Source organism: Stegostoma tigrinum, chromosome 15, assembly GCF_030684315.1.
Source record: "Stegostoma tigrinum isolate sSteTig4 chromosome 15, sSteTig4.hap1, whole genome shotgun sequence".
Lineage (NCBI taxonomy): Eukaryota > Metazoa > Chordata > Chondrichthyes > Orectolobiformes > Stegostomatidae > Stegostoma > Stegostoma tigrinum.
Genome location: NC_081368.1, coordinates 27,325,078 through 27,339,863, shown reverse-complemented (window position 1 = coordinate 27,339,863; position 14,786 = coordinate 27,325,078). Strand labels below are relative to the sequence as shown.

Sequence of the window (14,786 nt, the reverse complement as noted above, 5' to 3'; positions counted from 1 at the left end):
GATAAAATGCATCTGTGTATGCATCAAGTAAAGTCCAGACTTGGTTAAGATACCCAGTATGAATGAAGTTCACACAAAAAGAACAATTATTTGTATGAAGTATCAAAGAACAATCAATGGAATTGTACCTACCATAAATCAACTAACCCAAGTGCTCAGTCTTCATCTATAAACAATGAGAATATATGATTCGGAACACTATTTTAAGTTCTAAAATCTAAAATCAATGTCTATCTTTTGCTCTTTGACACTTTGTAAGTCATTCAGTTTTTCAGAACTCCCTTAGAGTCAACCCTAGTTGGTTTTCTTTTTCATACTGAAGAGGTGTAGAGGTCAATTGTCATTTCATAGCATAAAAATACACATGAAGACATACATAGAACATAGAACATTACAGCACAGTACAGGCCCTTCGGCCCTCGATGTTGTGCCGACCTGTCATACCGATCTCAAGCCCATCTAACCTACACTATTCCATGTACGTCCATATGCTTGTCCAATGACGACTTAAATGTACCTAAAGTTGGCGAATCTACTACAGTTGCAGGCAAAGCGCTCCATTCCCTTACTACTCTCTGAGTAAAGAAACTACCTCTGACATTTGTCCGGTATCTTTCACCCCTCAATTTAAAGCTATGCCCCCTCGTGCTCGCCGTCACCATCCTAGGAAAAAGGATCTCCCTATCCACCCTATCTAACCCTCTGATTATTTTATATGGTTCAATTAAGTCACCTCACAACCTTCTTCTCTCTAATGAAAACAGCCTCAAGTCCCTCAGCCTTTCCTTGTAAGACCTTCCCGCCATACCAGGCAACATCCTAGTAAATCTCCTCTGCACCCTTTCCAAAGCTTCCACATCCTTCTTAAAATGTGGTGACCAGAACTTTACACAATACTCCAAGTGCGGCCACACCAGAGTTTTGTACAGCTTCACCATAACCTCTTGGTTCCGGAACTTGATCCCTCTATTAATAAAAGCTAAAACACTGTATGCCTTCTTTACAGCCCTGTCAACCTGGGTGGCAACTTTCAAGGATCTGTGTACATGGACACCGAGATCTCTGCTCATCTATACTACTAAGAATCTTACCATTAGCCCTGTACTTTGCCTTCTGGTTACTCCTATCAAAGTGCATCACCTCACACTTGTCCACATTAAACTCCATTTGCCACCTCTCAGCCCAGCTCTGCAGCTTTTCTATGTCTCTCAGCAACCTACAGTATCCTTCGTCACTGTCCACAACTCCACCGACCTTTGTGTCGTCTGCAAATTTACTAACCCATCCTTCTACGCCCTCATCCAGGTCATTTATAAAAATGACAAACAGCAGTGGACCCACTAGTAACTGGTCTCCAGGATGAACATTTCCCATCAACTACCACCCCCTGTCTTCTTTCAGCAAGCCAATTTCCGATCCAAACTACTATATCTCCCACAATTCCATTCCTCCACATTTTGTACAATAGCCTATTGTGGGGAACCTTATCGAATGCCTTGCTGAAATCCATATACACCACATCAACTGGTTTACTCTCATCTACCTGTTTGGTCACCTTCTCAAAGAACTCAATAAGGTTTGTGAGGCACGACCTTCCCTTCACAAAACCATGCTGACTATCCCTAATCAAATTATTCTTTTCTAGATGATTATAAATCCTATCTCTTATAACCTTTTCCAACACTTTACCAACAACTGAGGTAAGGCTCACTGGTCTATAATTACCAGGGTTGTCTCTACTCCCCTTCTTGAACAGGGGAACCACATTTGCTATCCTCCAGTCGTCTGGCACTATTCCTGTAGACAATGACGAGTTAAAGATCAAGACACTTAGTAACAGCTGATCTCATTTCTGAATGGCTATCAATTACCTTACCTACCTTAGCTTCTGCCTTTAAAAAAGACATTAATTAACCATTCACTCCGGTTCCATACGTCTCTGTCTTACTCTAGGATTCAGACATTAAGTGTATTAAGAAAACATCATTGTGACTTAAGATCAGCTGCAATAATCATCAGCTGTTCCTAACTAAATCAACCTGATAATCATTAAAAATTCAACCAAAAAACTGTCAGAAAAAAACACAACTTAATTGAAGGGAAGAAATTCTTGTCAATTTCATAAATATGGGTACTTTGTAGAAAAGCAACGCCACTGCTATTACTTCGTCAAAATAGTTTGTTTACATGTTGTGGCTTGAGCTGAAAAACTAGTATGTCTGTAAGAAAGCACATGTTTCAAAGAATTGGGAAAAACTTAAATGTGTTTGGTATTTGAATAGCAAAATCACCATGATTTCAAATACAGCCATATTTCCTCCATTACATTGTATGTATTCAAGATAACCTTGGATCGCTAAATATGTATACATATTTCATCGTGGGAATGACCAACATCGAATGCCAATATTAATACTCAGTTGGTCCCCCTGCCCATGCTTTTGGCACATCTAGAAAACAAATACCCATCATGCCTGTTCAAGTAAAGTGTGAAACTGGGAGCTTGTCTGCTAACCCTGCATACTTAGAAGTGAATGTCTTCCTCATTTACTTCTTTCTGTACTGGACAGCCTAACATCAGCAAGCCATAGCCTAAAATGCACCATAGCATATAAGATATACCACTTCACTCAAGTTTTCTTTAAATAAAGGAGATGCCTCATATCATTGCCATCCAGTTGTAATGTAAAGTTGGATGACTCCCAGCTTTCCTTTTTCCGGAGGTACAAAGCAGGAGTCTTGCACCTTGTCTGTGTGACTGTTGACCCTGAAAAGGGGAAATGCTTTTTATAATGAGTCGAACCTCTTCAAGGTCAAGAGTATTGTGTGCTATTTTGTTTGGCTATTTTCCTTTCATAGTGCATAAATTAGGCAAGAAATTTAAATTGAAAGCATATTGTTTTCACTAAAAGCTCCATATGGAAGGAACCGAGCTTTCAAAAAATAAATAATACTGCACATGTAGCCACAGCTGGAAATTTCTCCAACATGCACTTTTGGTGAAAACTGGCATCAGAAATTCAGGTACAGAGGGGTTTAGTAATAGGCCAATTGTCCTTAACTGCCCAATGATTCTGTTAGAATGAAATACCCTACAACTGGTATTTTCAAGTTGACTGTTCCATTGATTACAGTTTAAATCTCAGTGGCTGATTGGAAGAAGCTCACGGAAACTTCATGATGCATTCTTTTTTAGAATATTCGAAATGCTGACTTTCAAAGTAGATGCCCATTTGCTTCCCTCATTTAAATAATTCAAGAGCATATACACTTACCCTTAACATCCATTCACATGGCTGAATAAAAAATTTACTCAAACCTGAATAAAGAAAAAAAACTTCTCTTCAGACATGAAACACAAGATAACTATAAAGCCTTTCATAAGTTAGTTCTGTAATTTTAAAAGCAAAATGATGGACAATGCGATGCTGCAACGTAGACATTCTCTTATACTTTGTATATGATATGTAAAATCTAGCCAAATCTTGCACTGATGAAATGAAGCAATCTTCTTCCAATTCATTAAAGGATTCATCATAAAATGAGTTTGGATTGTTTCAATTCCCAATAGGTGTGTCAGAAAACTCTTCTCAATTCCGGGCAATTGTCAATATTAAGGTAAATTCAGTGGCAATATTTCTGCTTCAAGTCAAAAGTTTTGAGTTGAAGATCGATACTTGGCACTTAAGCACAAAATCAAGGCTGCCATTCCAATGCCATTATAAAGAAATACAGTATCATTGGAGGCAGTATCTTTTGGGTGTTAAACTAAAATCTTGGGTGGTCCTTATAGGGATCGAAGCAATGTGAGTGATGGAAAGATAACTTCATAAAAGTTGTCTGGCAAGGCCCATCCCGATGGCGGGAGCATCTTGCCCCATCTTTAACGCTTTTCATGAGTGGCATGATGAGCTTCTCACTATGCAATGGTGAGTTGCCAACTAAGGGAAATTGTTGCTTCTTAGAAGCTTTGTTGACTGCCCAACTCACCTGATTAATATTCAGCTTTCTATCTTACCAAACTTATTAACAAGCTAAACATTGAGAAAACTCAATGTGCAAGCCAGAGTAGGAACTTGGAATATTCAGATCACCATTTGTCCCAAAAGATGTTCATGTTGCATATGAACAAACTGCATCTGAGTGTGCAATACACAGGCACCAGCCACACTCACTTCTCATTCATGGACATTAGCATCAGGCATGTGCCAACCTTCTCATTACCATCATGCCCTTTTTGAATACACTTTCAGGCCACTTAGAAAATAGAGACTCATATTATAAGGTTCACCAGAAACTTCCATTGGAAGGCTGCAAATCGAATATTTTGTATGTTTGGACTGGCACCACCTCAGGGCTGCTCACTTATTCTCTTAGCATTCTCTCGCTAAGCTCCTATCTGAATGCTTTCACCATCTATGTCTTGCTGTGCAACGTTAAAATAATCTGCATACTGTTGCTTCAGCTGAAGGCTATCTGCAGTACCATTATGAAGTGAAAAAAAGAAAAACCTCATGACACTAGTTGGTACCATTCTGAAGTAACAGAGCTGCGAAACCTTCACTCTGCATCAAGTGCCGCTTTCCTCTCTTTCTCTTGTCTATCAAGCCAAGTCACCAGCACCAGCACCAGCCCTTGACCTTCACCCTCACCCCACCCTAATCGTAGCATTGAACTCATGCCTTTGTTCAAGTCCTCCCTTATTTGCTTTCATTTTCTTTTAGATTCATCTTCTCAAAACTCTAAATCTACCAAAGTACTGATCACCCAACTTGCCACATATAGCAATGAGACAAGTGAGTGCTGTTTAGTGAAGTTTTATATTCAGATTGGAACATTATTTAATTATCATAATACATGCTTATAATATCTAAGATGATGAGTTCAGATTGCAGAGCAGCAGGACTATTATTCTCTCGGTAATACACAAGACAGATGAGAAAGAATTCTAGTTTCATGCAGAAATTTGCTCTCCTCTTCCCCCTGAAAATCTTTATAAAAACAAGTGTTATGGTTCCACAGAAACTAAAGGAAGTTGAAATAATTTGGTCAACTCAATGTTCATTAATGTCATTATTCCAAATAGTATCCTAATATTTGATAAGATTTAACCAAGGTTATGCATACAATTTGACAAAAGAAGAAAGCTAGAGGAAAGAGTTTGATTAACTTTAAAATTAATCAGCAAGCAAAATTAATGGAGTACTTTCAAATGAGGGATTTCTGCGTATCAGATTAATTAGCAAATTATGTAATGGAAAATAAAAGCAACTTGCCATTTTGCTTTCAAAGGCTTATTTTCATTGCACATGGTTTCAGCTGGATCAACATATGATGAGTAATGACACAGAAGCAATTGCAGGTACTTGGCTTTGGGCTCATTATCTTACTCTCAGATGTTCATGTGCAGCATTAAGTTGCTGCTCCATGCTCATTGAATGTCAATGTTATCTCTCCTAAATCTTTTCAGCTTCTCAATGATTAGTTGAATACCACTTATTATGTTTGATACTTGCCTATTTGAATTGTCATCCTTTATTACAGATCTTTAAAAAATGATAAAAAATTGAAGAGGTCCAGTGAAGGAGGACTAGTTTCTTCAAATGCGAATAGAATATTAACTTTAAAGCAAGGACATTCATACCATAGAGCCATTTCTTCTTTGGACTTATTAAAAACTGAACCTGTTACCCTGTTTTATCCACCTGACTTTGTAGCTCTCTTGGCTTTCAAATTTCTATCTAATTTTCCTTTTAAAATATCCAATAGTTTCTGTTTTAACCACTGTTTTAACAATGCTCCAACAATATTCTACGTAAAGCCATTTCACTACATTCACTTCATAACTATCTTAGTGATCAATTTAAATTGACACTGCCTTTAGAAAAGATTTGTGATAGCTAAAATTACATGAACTATAAACAATTCAAGCACAATACAAATTTGAATATTGAGTAATAGCATGATTTTTAATGAATAAAATTTGCATTCAGGATCTGTGCAAAAAAAAATTTTCTGCTTCTGCTTTGAAAGGTTAGATTCTCTCCTCAATCCTTGTCTTGAGAGGTGTTTAAGACCTAAGGCCTTGATTATAGGTTACGCTTTATCTGCATAGTGTTTGTTCATCAAAGCTTGACATTCACTTGAAATGTTGCTTAAAGTGCATTCCAAGCACTTCAAACAGTAATGAAAGGACACAGAGAGGATGGATGAGTAAGAGATGAAGTTACAGCTATTTTATATAATGTTGCCATTTCTGTTCAGGCCTGCCACAAAACAATTAAAGGGATAGGTGCTTTTTTTTGTGCTCTATGGCCTAAAGTTCATTTTGTCAAACACAGGGTCTTCATTAATCTTCTGGTGTATAATTTCTCACATGTAGCCTCTGTACATAGCACCTTTCCATCTTGTAAAAGTGATGATTGGTGCAATGGTGACCAATTCATTTATATCTTCCAAATAACTGCATTTAAAAACTTGTTACTAAAGAAAATGATAAGTAAATGTATTCGTTGATCTTGCCATCTGCTTATGGCAATATATTGCATATCTTTGCATCCAGCTACTCACATTCATATCCTGTCTTGAAAGTAAAATGCAGACATTTGAAGAGTGTCAAGAGCTGATTTTATCAGCATACAAAGTGCAATTTTTTAAATCATATTTTAAATTGCCAAGACCATTTCTATGATTCTATGAAATCTATGATTCTATGATTTGATGAATGTAGGCATTTGTGGTAAATAAGATGGCAACCAACTCGGGAGAAAGAAACTTCACAATCTCACTTCACAAGAGCAAGTAATGCCAGAACCACCAATCACTATGTGACATTTGACAGGGCAATTTACAATGGTAAATCGTGACATAATACAAAATGGTGACAGAGCAAGAAAGTGTGTGCACTTTGTAGTACTTGCAGTAGTATGTTGATGCTGCCTCCCTATCTCAAACCTGAATCTACTCTTGAGCCAACAGAAATTTACAACAAAGTGATTAAAATTGAATACATCAAACCTATAACAGAACAGTTTCTTCTTGGGCTGTATTCAACAGCTTGCAAATTCAATAATGAAAAACAACTCAGTTGAAAACACTTTGCATTGTGGTTCAGAAAGATTAGAGATCAGGCCCAGCTCCATCTTCTGAGTACATAATCTTAACTGGCATTGTGTTGTAGAACAGAGGTATGTTGCACTATGGTGGTATCATCGAGTCCCTACAGTGTGGAAACAGGTCCTTCGGCCCAGCAAGTCCACACTGACCCTCAAAGCAGCCCACCTAGATACGTCCCCCTCTTAATCTACGCACCCCTAAACACTACAGGCAATTTAGCATGGCCAATGCAACTAACCTACACATCTTTGGACTGTGGGAGGAAACCAGAGCATCCAGAGGAAGCCCATGCAGACATGGGGAGAATGTGCAAATTCTACACAGAGAATTACCCAAGAATAGAATCAAACCCAGGTCCCTGGCACTCTGAGGCAGCAGAGCTAACCACTGAGCCACGGTGACACCCACGTTAAAAAATTAAATTATTGTGTGAGGTATTATAGTCTGCTGCTGCTAGGGGTCAAATGGATGTCAAAGCTCAATTGACAAGTTTCAAAGAGTAAAGTGTTATCCAGATGCGTTTGTCAATATTCTTCCCAACTTTAATTTGACTCTATTCAAATAAACTCAAATGTTATATTCTGTATTTTTTCTACTCCTTGATATTTTTTAAAAAGGTTTCATTTATTGATAGTCACTTATTAATCACTTCATTTATTGAAGTAATACCTAAAGCCAGACATTGGTATTTGTCATATTTGTGCCTGGACATTTACCACTTTTTTTATAATGAGATCCCTCTGCCCAATATTTCAAAAGACAGATTAACTCATTTAATATGATTGGACTAAAGTTAACAGCAAATTAGATGATAGGAGTGTCACCAATGTGTTCAGCATTAATTTGCTGATATCATCAGCTGCAATTCTTACTTTTTGGTTCTAAACTCTAAGTAATAATGATAAGCGTGGGTTATATGCATATGTGCTGCTTCATGCACACTTAAGTTTAAATGCACTTGGACATCAAAGGTAGAAGCTAATTAATGCCTCTGAGAAATATTTGTTAAATGGTTAAACAAATAGCAGTGTGTAAGAGAAACTAGCCATGCTTCTTGCATCTAAGCAGAAAGGTAACATGCCTTGGGCCACATATTTCAACACAACTTGAAAAGATGCCTTCTACACCTGTAGTCACTACAGCTTGTCACATAAGAGGACTTATTTTTGAACAATGCATTTTGTGTATCTAGGTTTTGTAAAGACTGAAATTATTTATGTAGATAATGATGAAAGACTTTTGTTTTACAGATGAATAAATTAAAATTATTGCCTTTATGGAAGCAAATGATCCCAAGAACGGATCCCTTTGCATATCTATGATGGGACAAAATTGTTTTTTTGAGTCCAGAAGTAGCATTTCTCAAAGTTTTCAGGGCCATTCTTTCAAGCAACATCCTGTGATTACTGTAAGCATTCATAGTTAGTTGTGCCAGACACTTGGTACTTTGAGTGAGAACATGCATGTTCCATTCATTTATAATGAATTTTGCTCTTGATGTTCAGCTTTGCATGTTTACACTACCTTAGGTTTGTTTCAGGCCTAAAGGCCGCTCTTGCATCCTGAAAAATAGGTGTCAGAGAAGCAACAGAAGTTGCTCCATAATTGCTAACTGCAGGTAGGTGCCCATTTTGCCAGGCATGAAACTGACGGGACTGTGTTCACTTTCTCCCTGTCTAATAAATTCCATATGTTTACTGACATATATCAGAAATGGTGGATCACATGATGAAACATTTCCTGTTCAATTAAAACAAAACTAACCAGTGCTCCATGTCTGAAGCGTGCCAACTGATGATACGTCACAGAAGGACATTAATAATGGCCTGGAATTCACACAGCAGATCACTCTGTAAACACATAGTTGAAAAAATATATATTTACAAGCAATTCCATTGAAGGATAGTGGAGAGAGAGGGAATAATGAAGAGGGCTTTCCAGGGTTGATGCTTCTGTTTCAACTCCAAGGTGGTTGTTTAGAATTTTTATTGTTTTATCTACTTGATTGTGCTCTGTGACTCTAAGTTTTATGATGGTTTTGGGCTGTTCAAAAATGGTCATGCAGAGTTTATTTGCCTGCTTCTATGGATGATCAATGTAAAGTATCAGCAGGAACAGTGACCTGACTGTACCAACAAAACGTGTGAACCTCAATCGTCACTGACGGTGTCGACATTAACTTCTCATGACCTTGTTAAACAGTGCTTCAATGGAATTTGTCTTTGAACGACACCGTAACTGATATGTCACCAAAGTCTTTTCTTGCTTTTTTTTTAATATTCAGGTTCAGTTCCTCAAGACATTCTGATTGTGCCAGAACTGAATATTTCTGACAAGCAACTGATCATTGAAATAAATGGAACACTCTCAGTCACTTGCAAGTAAGATTGCATTTATTTATACTTCTTTCTGTCTACTTCTATCAATTTTTATTTACTTTGGCTCCTTCTAATTCATTCTACAGAGAGTCCATTAGTGATTCTAGCTGATAGACCAACTAATCATCAAAGTAAGTTTTGTAACTGGATTACTAGTTTTATTACAGTGGTGCATCTAATCTTGCAACCTCATTCAATATGTCATACAAACTGCAAAGGTGCTACTCCCTCTTCTCCATTCATAACCAGCCTTAAGTAAACTCTTAAACATTATTGTGGATTCAGTTAATGTGACAAAATAAATTAAAGTCAACCAGTTATAATCACTATTACACAATCAAATGCTCGATATGCTAGTAACAGGAAATAAAACACATAACCAGGAAATACCTAGCAGATCAGGTAGCACCAGTGAAGAAAGGTATAGAGATAATAGGAGCAATTTGCTGTGCTCAGCCCCTGTCAAAATGGTGAGACCATTTGCAAGTCAGAAACCTCAGTGTTGAAGAAATGGGCTCTGTCAAGGGACTTTCCCAGAACCACAGTATCCAACCTCAGGTACCTGACAATCAAGGAAAGTGAATAGCATCATGTTGTTTTTCAATGTTGCAGTGATCGTGAGAATTGAGAGGAAACGAGGAAATGCTGCAGCCCAGTTCACATAGCTTTTTATCTGGATGTTCTTCTGTGGGATTTGAGGAGCTTCACTGAGCCAAGTTCTCCCAAAGACAGAAGAAAGCGGGATAGTGAAGGAGGCAGGGATAGAAGTGGCTGAAGGAAGCAAGCCCAACCTGGCCAACTCCTACAACTCCTGCCACAGCCCCTCCTCCCAATTGGAACCTTCCCATGCAATTGTGAACAGTGTTACACTTACCCTTTCACCCCCTCTCTTCTCATTGCCCACGGCCCTAAACACAACTACTAGTTGACATTCACAGCACACAAATGCCAAGCTATGACCACCACCAAGAACAGACAATCTAACCGCCGCCCCATGACATTCAGTGGTGTTACCATCACTGAATACCCGACTATCAAGATCCTGGTGGTTATCATTGACCAGCAACTCAATTGGACTCACCACATTAACACAGTGGCTACAAGAGCAGGCCAGAAGATGGGAATACTGCAACGAGCAACTCACCTCCTGACTCCCCAAAGCCTGTCCACCATCTACAAGGCACAAGTCAGGAGTGTGATGGAATACTCCCCACTTGCCTGGATGAGGGCAGCCCCAACAACACTCAGGAAGCTTCACACCATCCAGGACAAAGAAGCCCACTTGATTGGCATTACATCCAGAAGCATTCACTCCCTCAACCACTGATGCTCAGTAGCAGCAGTGTGTACTATCTACAAGATGCACTGCAGAAATTCACCAAAGATCCTAAGACAGCATCTTCCAAACCCATGACCACTTCCATCTAGAAGGACAAAGTCAGCAGACATATGGGAACACCACCTCCTCCAAGCTCCTTTCCAAGTCACTACCATCTGGACTTGGAAATATATCGCCATTCCTTCACTGTCTCTGGGTCAAAATTCTGGAATTCTCTCCCTAATACCATTGTGGGTCAACGCATTGCAGGTGGACTGCAGCGGTTCAAGAAGGCAGCACACCACCTCATTCTCAAGGGCAATTAGGGATGGGCAAGGAATGCTAGCCAGCCAGCGATGCCCAAATCCCATGAAATGAATAGAAAAAAAAACAAAATTTTACTTGTACTTGTTGAGTGGCTTGGCTATGCTAAATTACCCACATGCAGGCTAGTTGGGTTAGCCATGGGAATGCAGGGTTACTGGGATTGGTAAAGTTACAGGCTTAGGTAAGGGTGTGGGCCTGGGTGTGCTCAGAGAGCCAGTGTGGACCCATTGGGCTGAATGGCCTGTTTCCACACTACGAGATTTTATGATTCTATCATTTTATGATACTTTTGATCTAATCTACTGTATTCACTGTTCACAATGCTAGTGTCTTTACATTGACGACACCAGAGGCAGACTGGCTAACTACTTTGGTGGTAACCTTCATTCTGTCCATAAGAATGGTCCCAATGTTTCAGCACCTTGCCATTTCAACAAACCAACTTGCTTATTTGCTAACATTTCCACCCTGGACCTGTTCTAATGAAGCTCAATTTAAGCTGGAAGAGCAGCATTTCATTTGCTGATTATTCACTTTACTAAATTTAGAACCCAACATTGAGTGGAACAACTTCAAAGCAAGACCTCCATACTCCATTTGGATTGCAACCTATTCACTCTCCCTCTCCCTAGGTATTGTTTTCGTGTCGTATTGACTTTGCTCTGACCGGAACAGAAGCATTTTGTCCTTTTCACATCCGTCGTTTACACTTATTTTACATCTCAATACTTTCTTGAAAACTATTGGTACTCCATTTGACTCACTACTTGTTCCATTCTCTCATCCTTCCTCTCAGTCAGTAGCATTAAAACCACATTTTCCAACACCTTTCTGTTTTGAAGAATAGCCATGGTGGATGTGTCAAGACTCTCCAGGACTTGCTGTTTTTATTTTTAGCCTCTTTATATCCTCCTCATAAATCACATTTGCCACAAGTTTTGTAACATTTTTAAACTTGGGCATAATACATTTGTCCCTCAGATTCAATTCATTGTTAAGATGATGACAGTTGGGGCCCAAATATTGACTCTGGTGTTATCCATTGGTCACAGCCTGTTAATTTCAGAATGACCCATTTATTCCTATTCTGATTTCTGCCTGTTAACCAATCCTCAATCCATGCTAATTTATTACCATTAATCCTGTGCTCCTTACTTTTGCTTAGTAACTTTCTGTGTGTAACTTTATTAAAAGCCTTCTGCAAATACAAATACACCAGATCCAGTGATAACAAAGTGTGGAGCTGGATGAACACAGCAGGCCAAGCAGCATCTTAGGAGCACAAAAGCTGATGTTTCGGGCCTAGACCCTTCCTAAGATGCTGCTTGGCCTGCTGTGTTCATCCAGCTCCACACTTTGTTATCTCGGATTCTCCAGCATCTGCAGTTCCCATTATGTCTGACACCAGATCCAGTGGTTCCCCCATATTGATTCTACTCATGACATCCTCAATGAACTTGATCAGGTTTGTTCACATGATATCCCCTTCAAACAGTCATCTTGACTGTCTGCAATCAGACAATTACTTTCTAAATATCTAGTAATCACATCCTTTACAAAAGACTCTAGTGTTTTCCATCATAGCTAACTGATCTGTACATTTCTGTTTTCTCTTTCCACCTCTTTCTTAAACAGTTGGGTTACATTTGGAACCTTTCAATCTATGGCCACAATTTTTGAGTTTATAGAATTTTGAAAAATATCACCAAGGCATTCGTTTCCTCTGTAGCCATCTCTTTCAGCAGTCGAGAATCAAGGTCATCAGATCATGATAAATTGTTAACATTCATTCCAATTCATTTCTGAAATATCATTTTTTCTTACTAATACAAATTTATTTCAGTTCCACACTCTCAGTAGAGCTTAATTATTTTGTGTAAACCTCTTGCCTCTTCTTCTATTATGACAGACACAAGGTTGAAGACATGCAAACAACATATTTATTTAGCTTCTCTGCAATTTCTTCATTTCCTATCAAAAATTCTCCTGTCTCTGCCTGTAATAGTCCACATTTGTATTGGCTCATCTAGTCCTTTACATATCTATAGAAGCTTGTCCTGTTTTTAATGTTTCTTGCTATTTTACATGAATATTCTATTCTCTCACTCTTTGTTAATTTCTTGGTCTTCCTTTGCTAAGTTCTAAAATTCTTATTTTCCTCAAGCTCACAACATTTTCTGGCAACTTTATAAGTATGCCCCTTTATCTAATCTGTCTTTAACTTCCCGTGCTCATCATGGCTCAGTCAATTTTCCTGTTGAGTGTATTGCCTTAAAGGGTTGTATGTTTTATGTTCACTTTATCGATTCCACACACGAATATTCTATTGAAAATTCACATTACCTGCTGGTACTCTACTTTGATGAATGTGAATTAACCAATTTTTGACTTGTTTCTATTTTATGACACGTTTTCACGGGGAAAAAAAGTTCTGAATAAACTCAACAATTTATTTACAAGCATGTAAACTTAAGTTGGGTAATTCCGATGTTTGCTATTTCCCAAAAAGAACATACTAAAACCTTCATAAGCTTTCCTGAAATCAGCTTGCTTCATGAGGCATTGATCTTTCAGCAAATGCAGTTGAAGGTATTGTGAATAAATCAGTGCCTGTTCTACTTAATTGGTGAGTTGCACAGTGTTGAGCATTTTGTCATCACTTGAATGTCAAAGTATTTGTTTTATGCCAAGCAATGCTCACCACTGTTCAAAATGAATTGAAAAGTGTATTATTCAGGGAGATCCTGTCAGATAAGTGATACTTCTTACAAAAGATTTCACTCAGAATGTAAAAGCATTGTTTAAGAGACTGGCCAATGACATTTAGTTGACCTTTTTAACAATTCAAACTGTAGTTGAACTTTTACAATTACAATTTGACAATTTTAAGAAAAGACTGAGGAAGGAGCAGGGTTAACCAAACAATATACAGGCTTGGGACAGTGTGGGAAGACCTTAATGTAACGGGGAGAAGGATGGGACAAATGAGATATCCTAAGAACAGGATGACTAACTGCCTACATATGTGTAACCTGACTTGATTTAAACCTGCAGTGTCTTTTCAAATCCACAAAGCAAATATTTAACTGTCCAGCTGAGTTGTTATTCAGAACCTAACTGTTCCCAGCATAATAATTTTAGGTGTCTCTAAGAAATGATTGGACTGGCTACTTTATACATTAGTTATCTGTGTTTTATGCTGTTTCTGGAATAAAAGCCAATATACCTCTACCAGGGTCTTATTATATCATCTTGTCTTTAATGGTAGCTACACATCTGTGTTGAATTATAAATACACTGCAAAAATGTATTTGGTTCCAGCTCATGGTAAATTAAATACTCGAAGCAAGCATTTCAGTCATGGAAAAACATAGATAGCGAGTTTTGAGAAGATTTGTAGCTCAGGTTGAGGTTCTGGATGTGAGTTTGCTCGCTGAGCTGGAAGGCTAGTTTTCAGACGTTTTGTCACCATTCTAGGTAACATCATCAGTGAGCTTCCGACAAAGCGCTGATGTTATGTCCCTCTTTCTATTTATCTGTTTAGGTTTCCTTGGGTTGGTGATGTCATTTCCTGTGTTGGTGATGTCATTTCCTGTTCTTTTTCTCAGAGGATGGTAGATTGGCTCCAAATCAATGTGTTTGTTGAT

The 14,786-nt window shown here is 38.3% G+C and overlaps 1 protein-coding gene across 1 annotated transcript in view; it reads left to right on the top strand.

Moving 5' to 3' along the window:
* kdrl (kinase insert domain receptor like) overlaps positions 1–14,786 on the top strand; it is a 197,265-nt gene that overhangs the window by 25,932 nt on the left and 156,547 nt on the right. Inside the window, exon 2 of the mRNA XM_048544908.2 lies at positions 9,401–9,497. Coding sequence (XP_048400865.1) covers positions 9,401–9,497 — 97 coding nt within the window. The remainder of the gene's footprint in view (positions 1–9,400; positions 9,498–14,786) is intronic.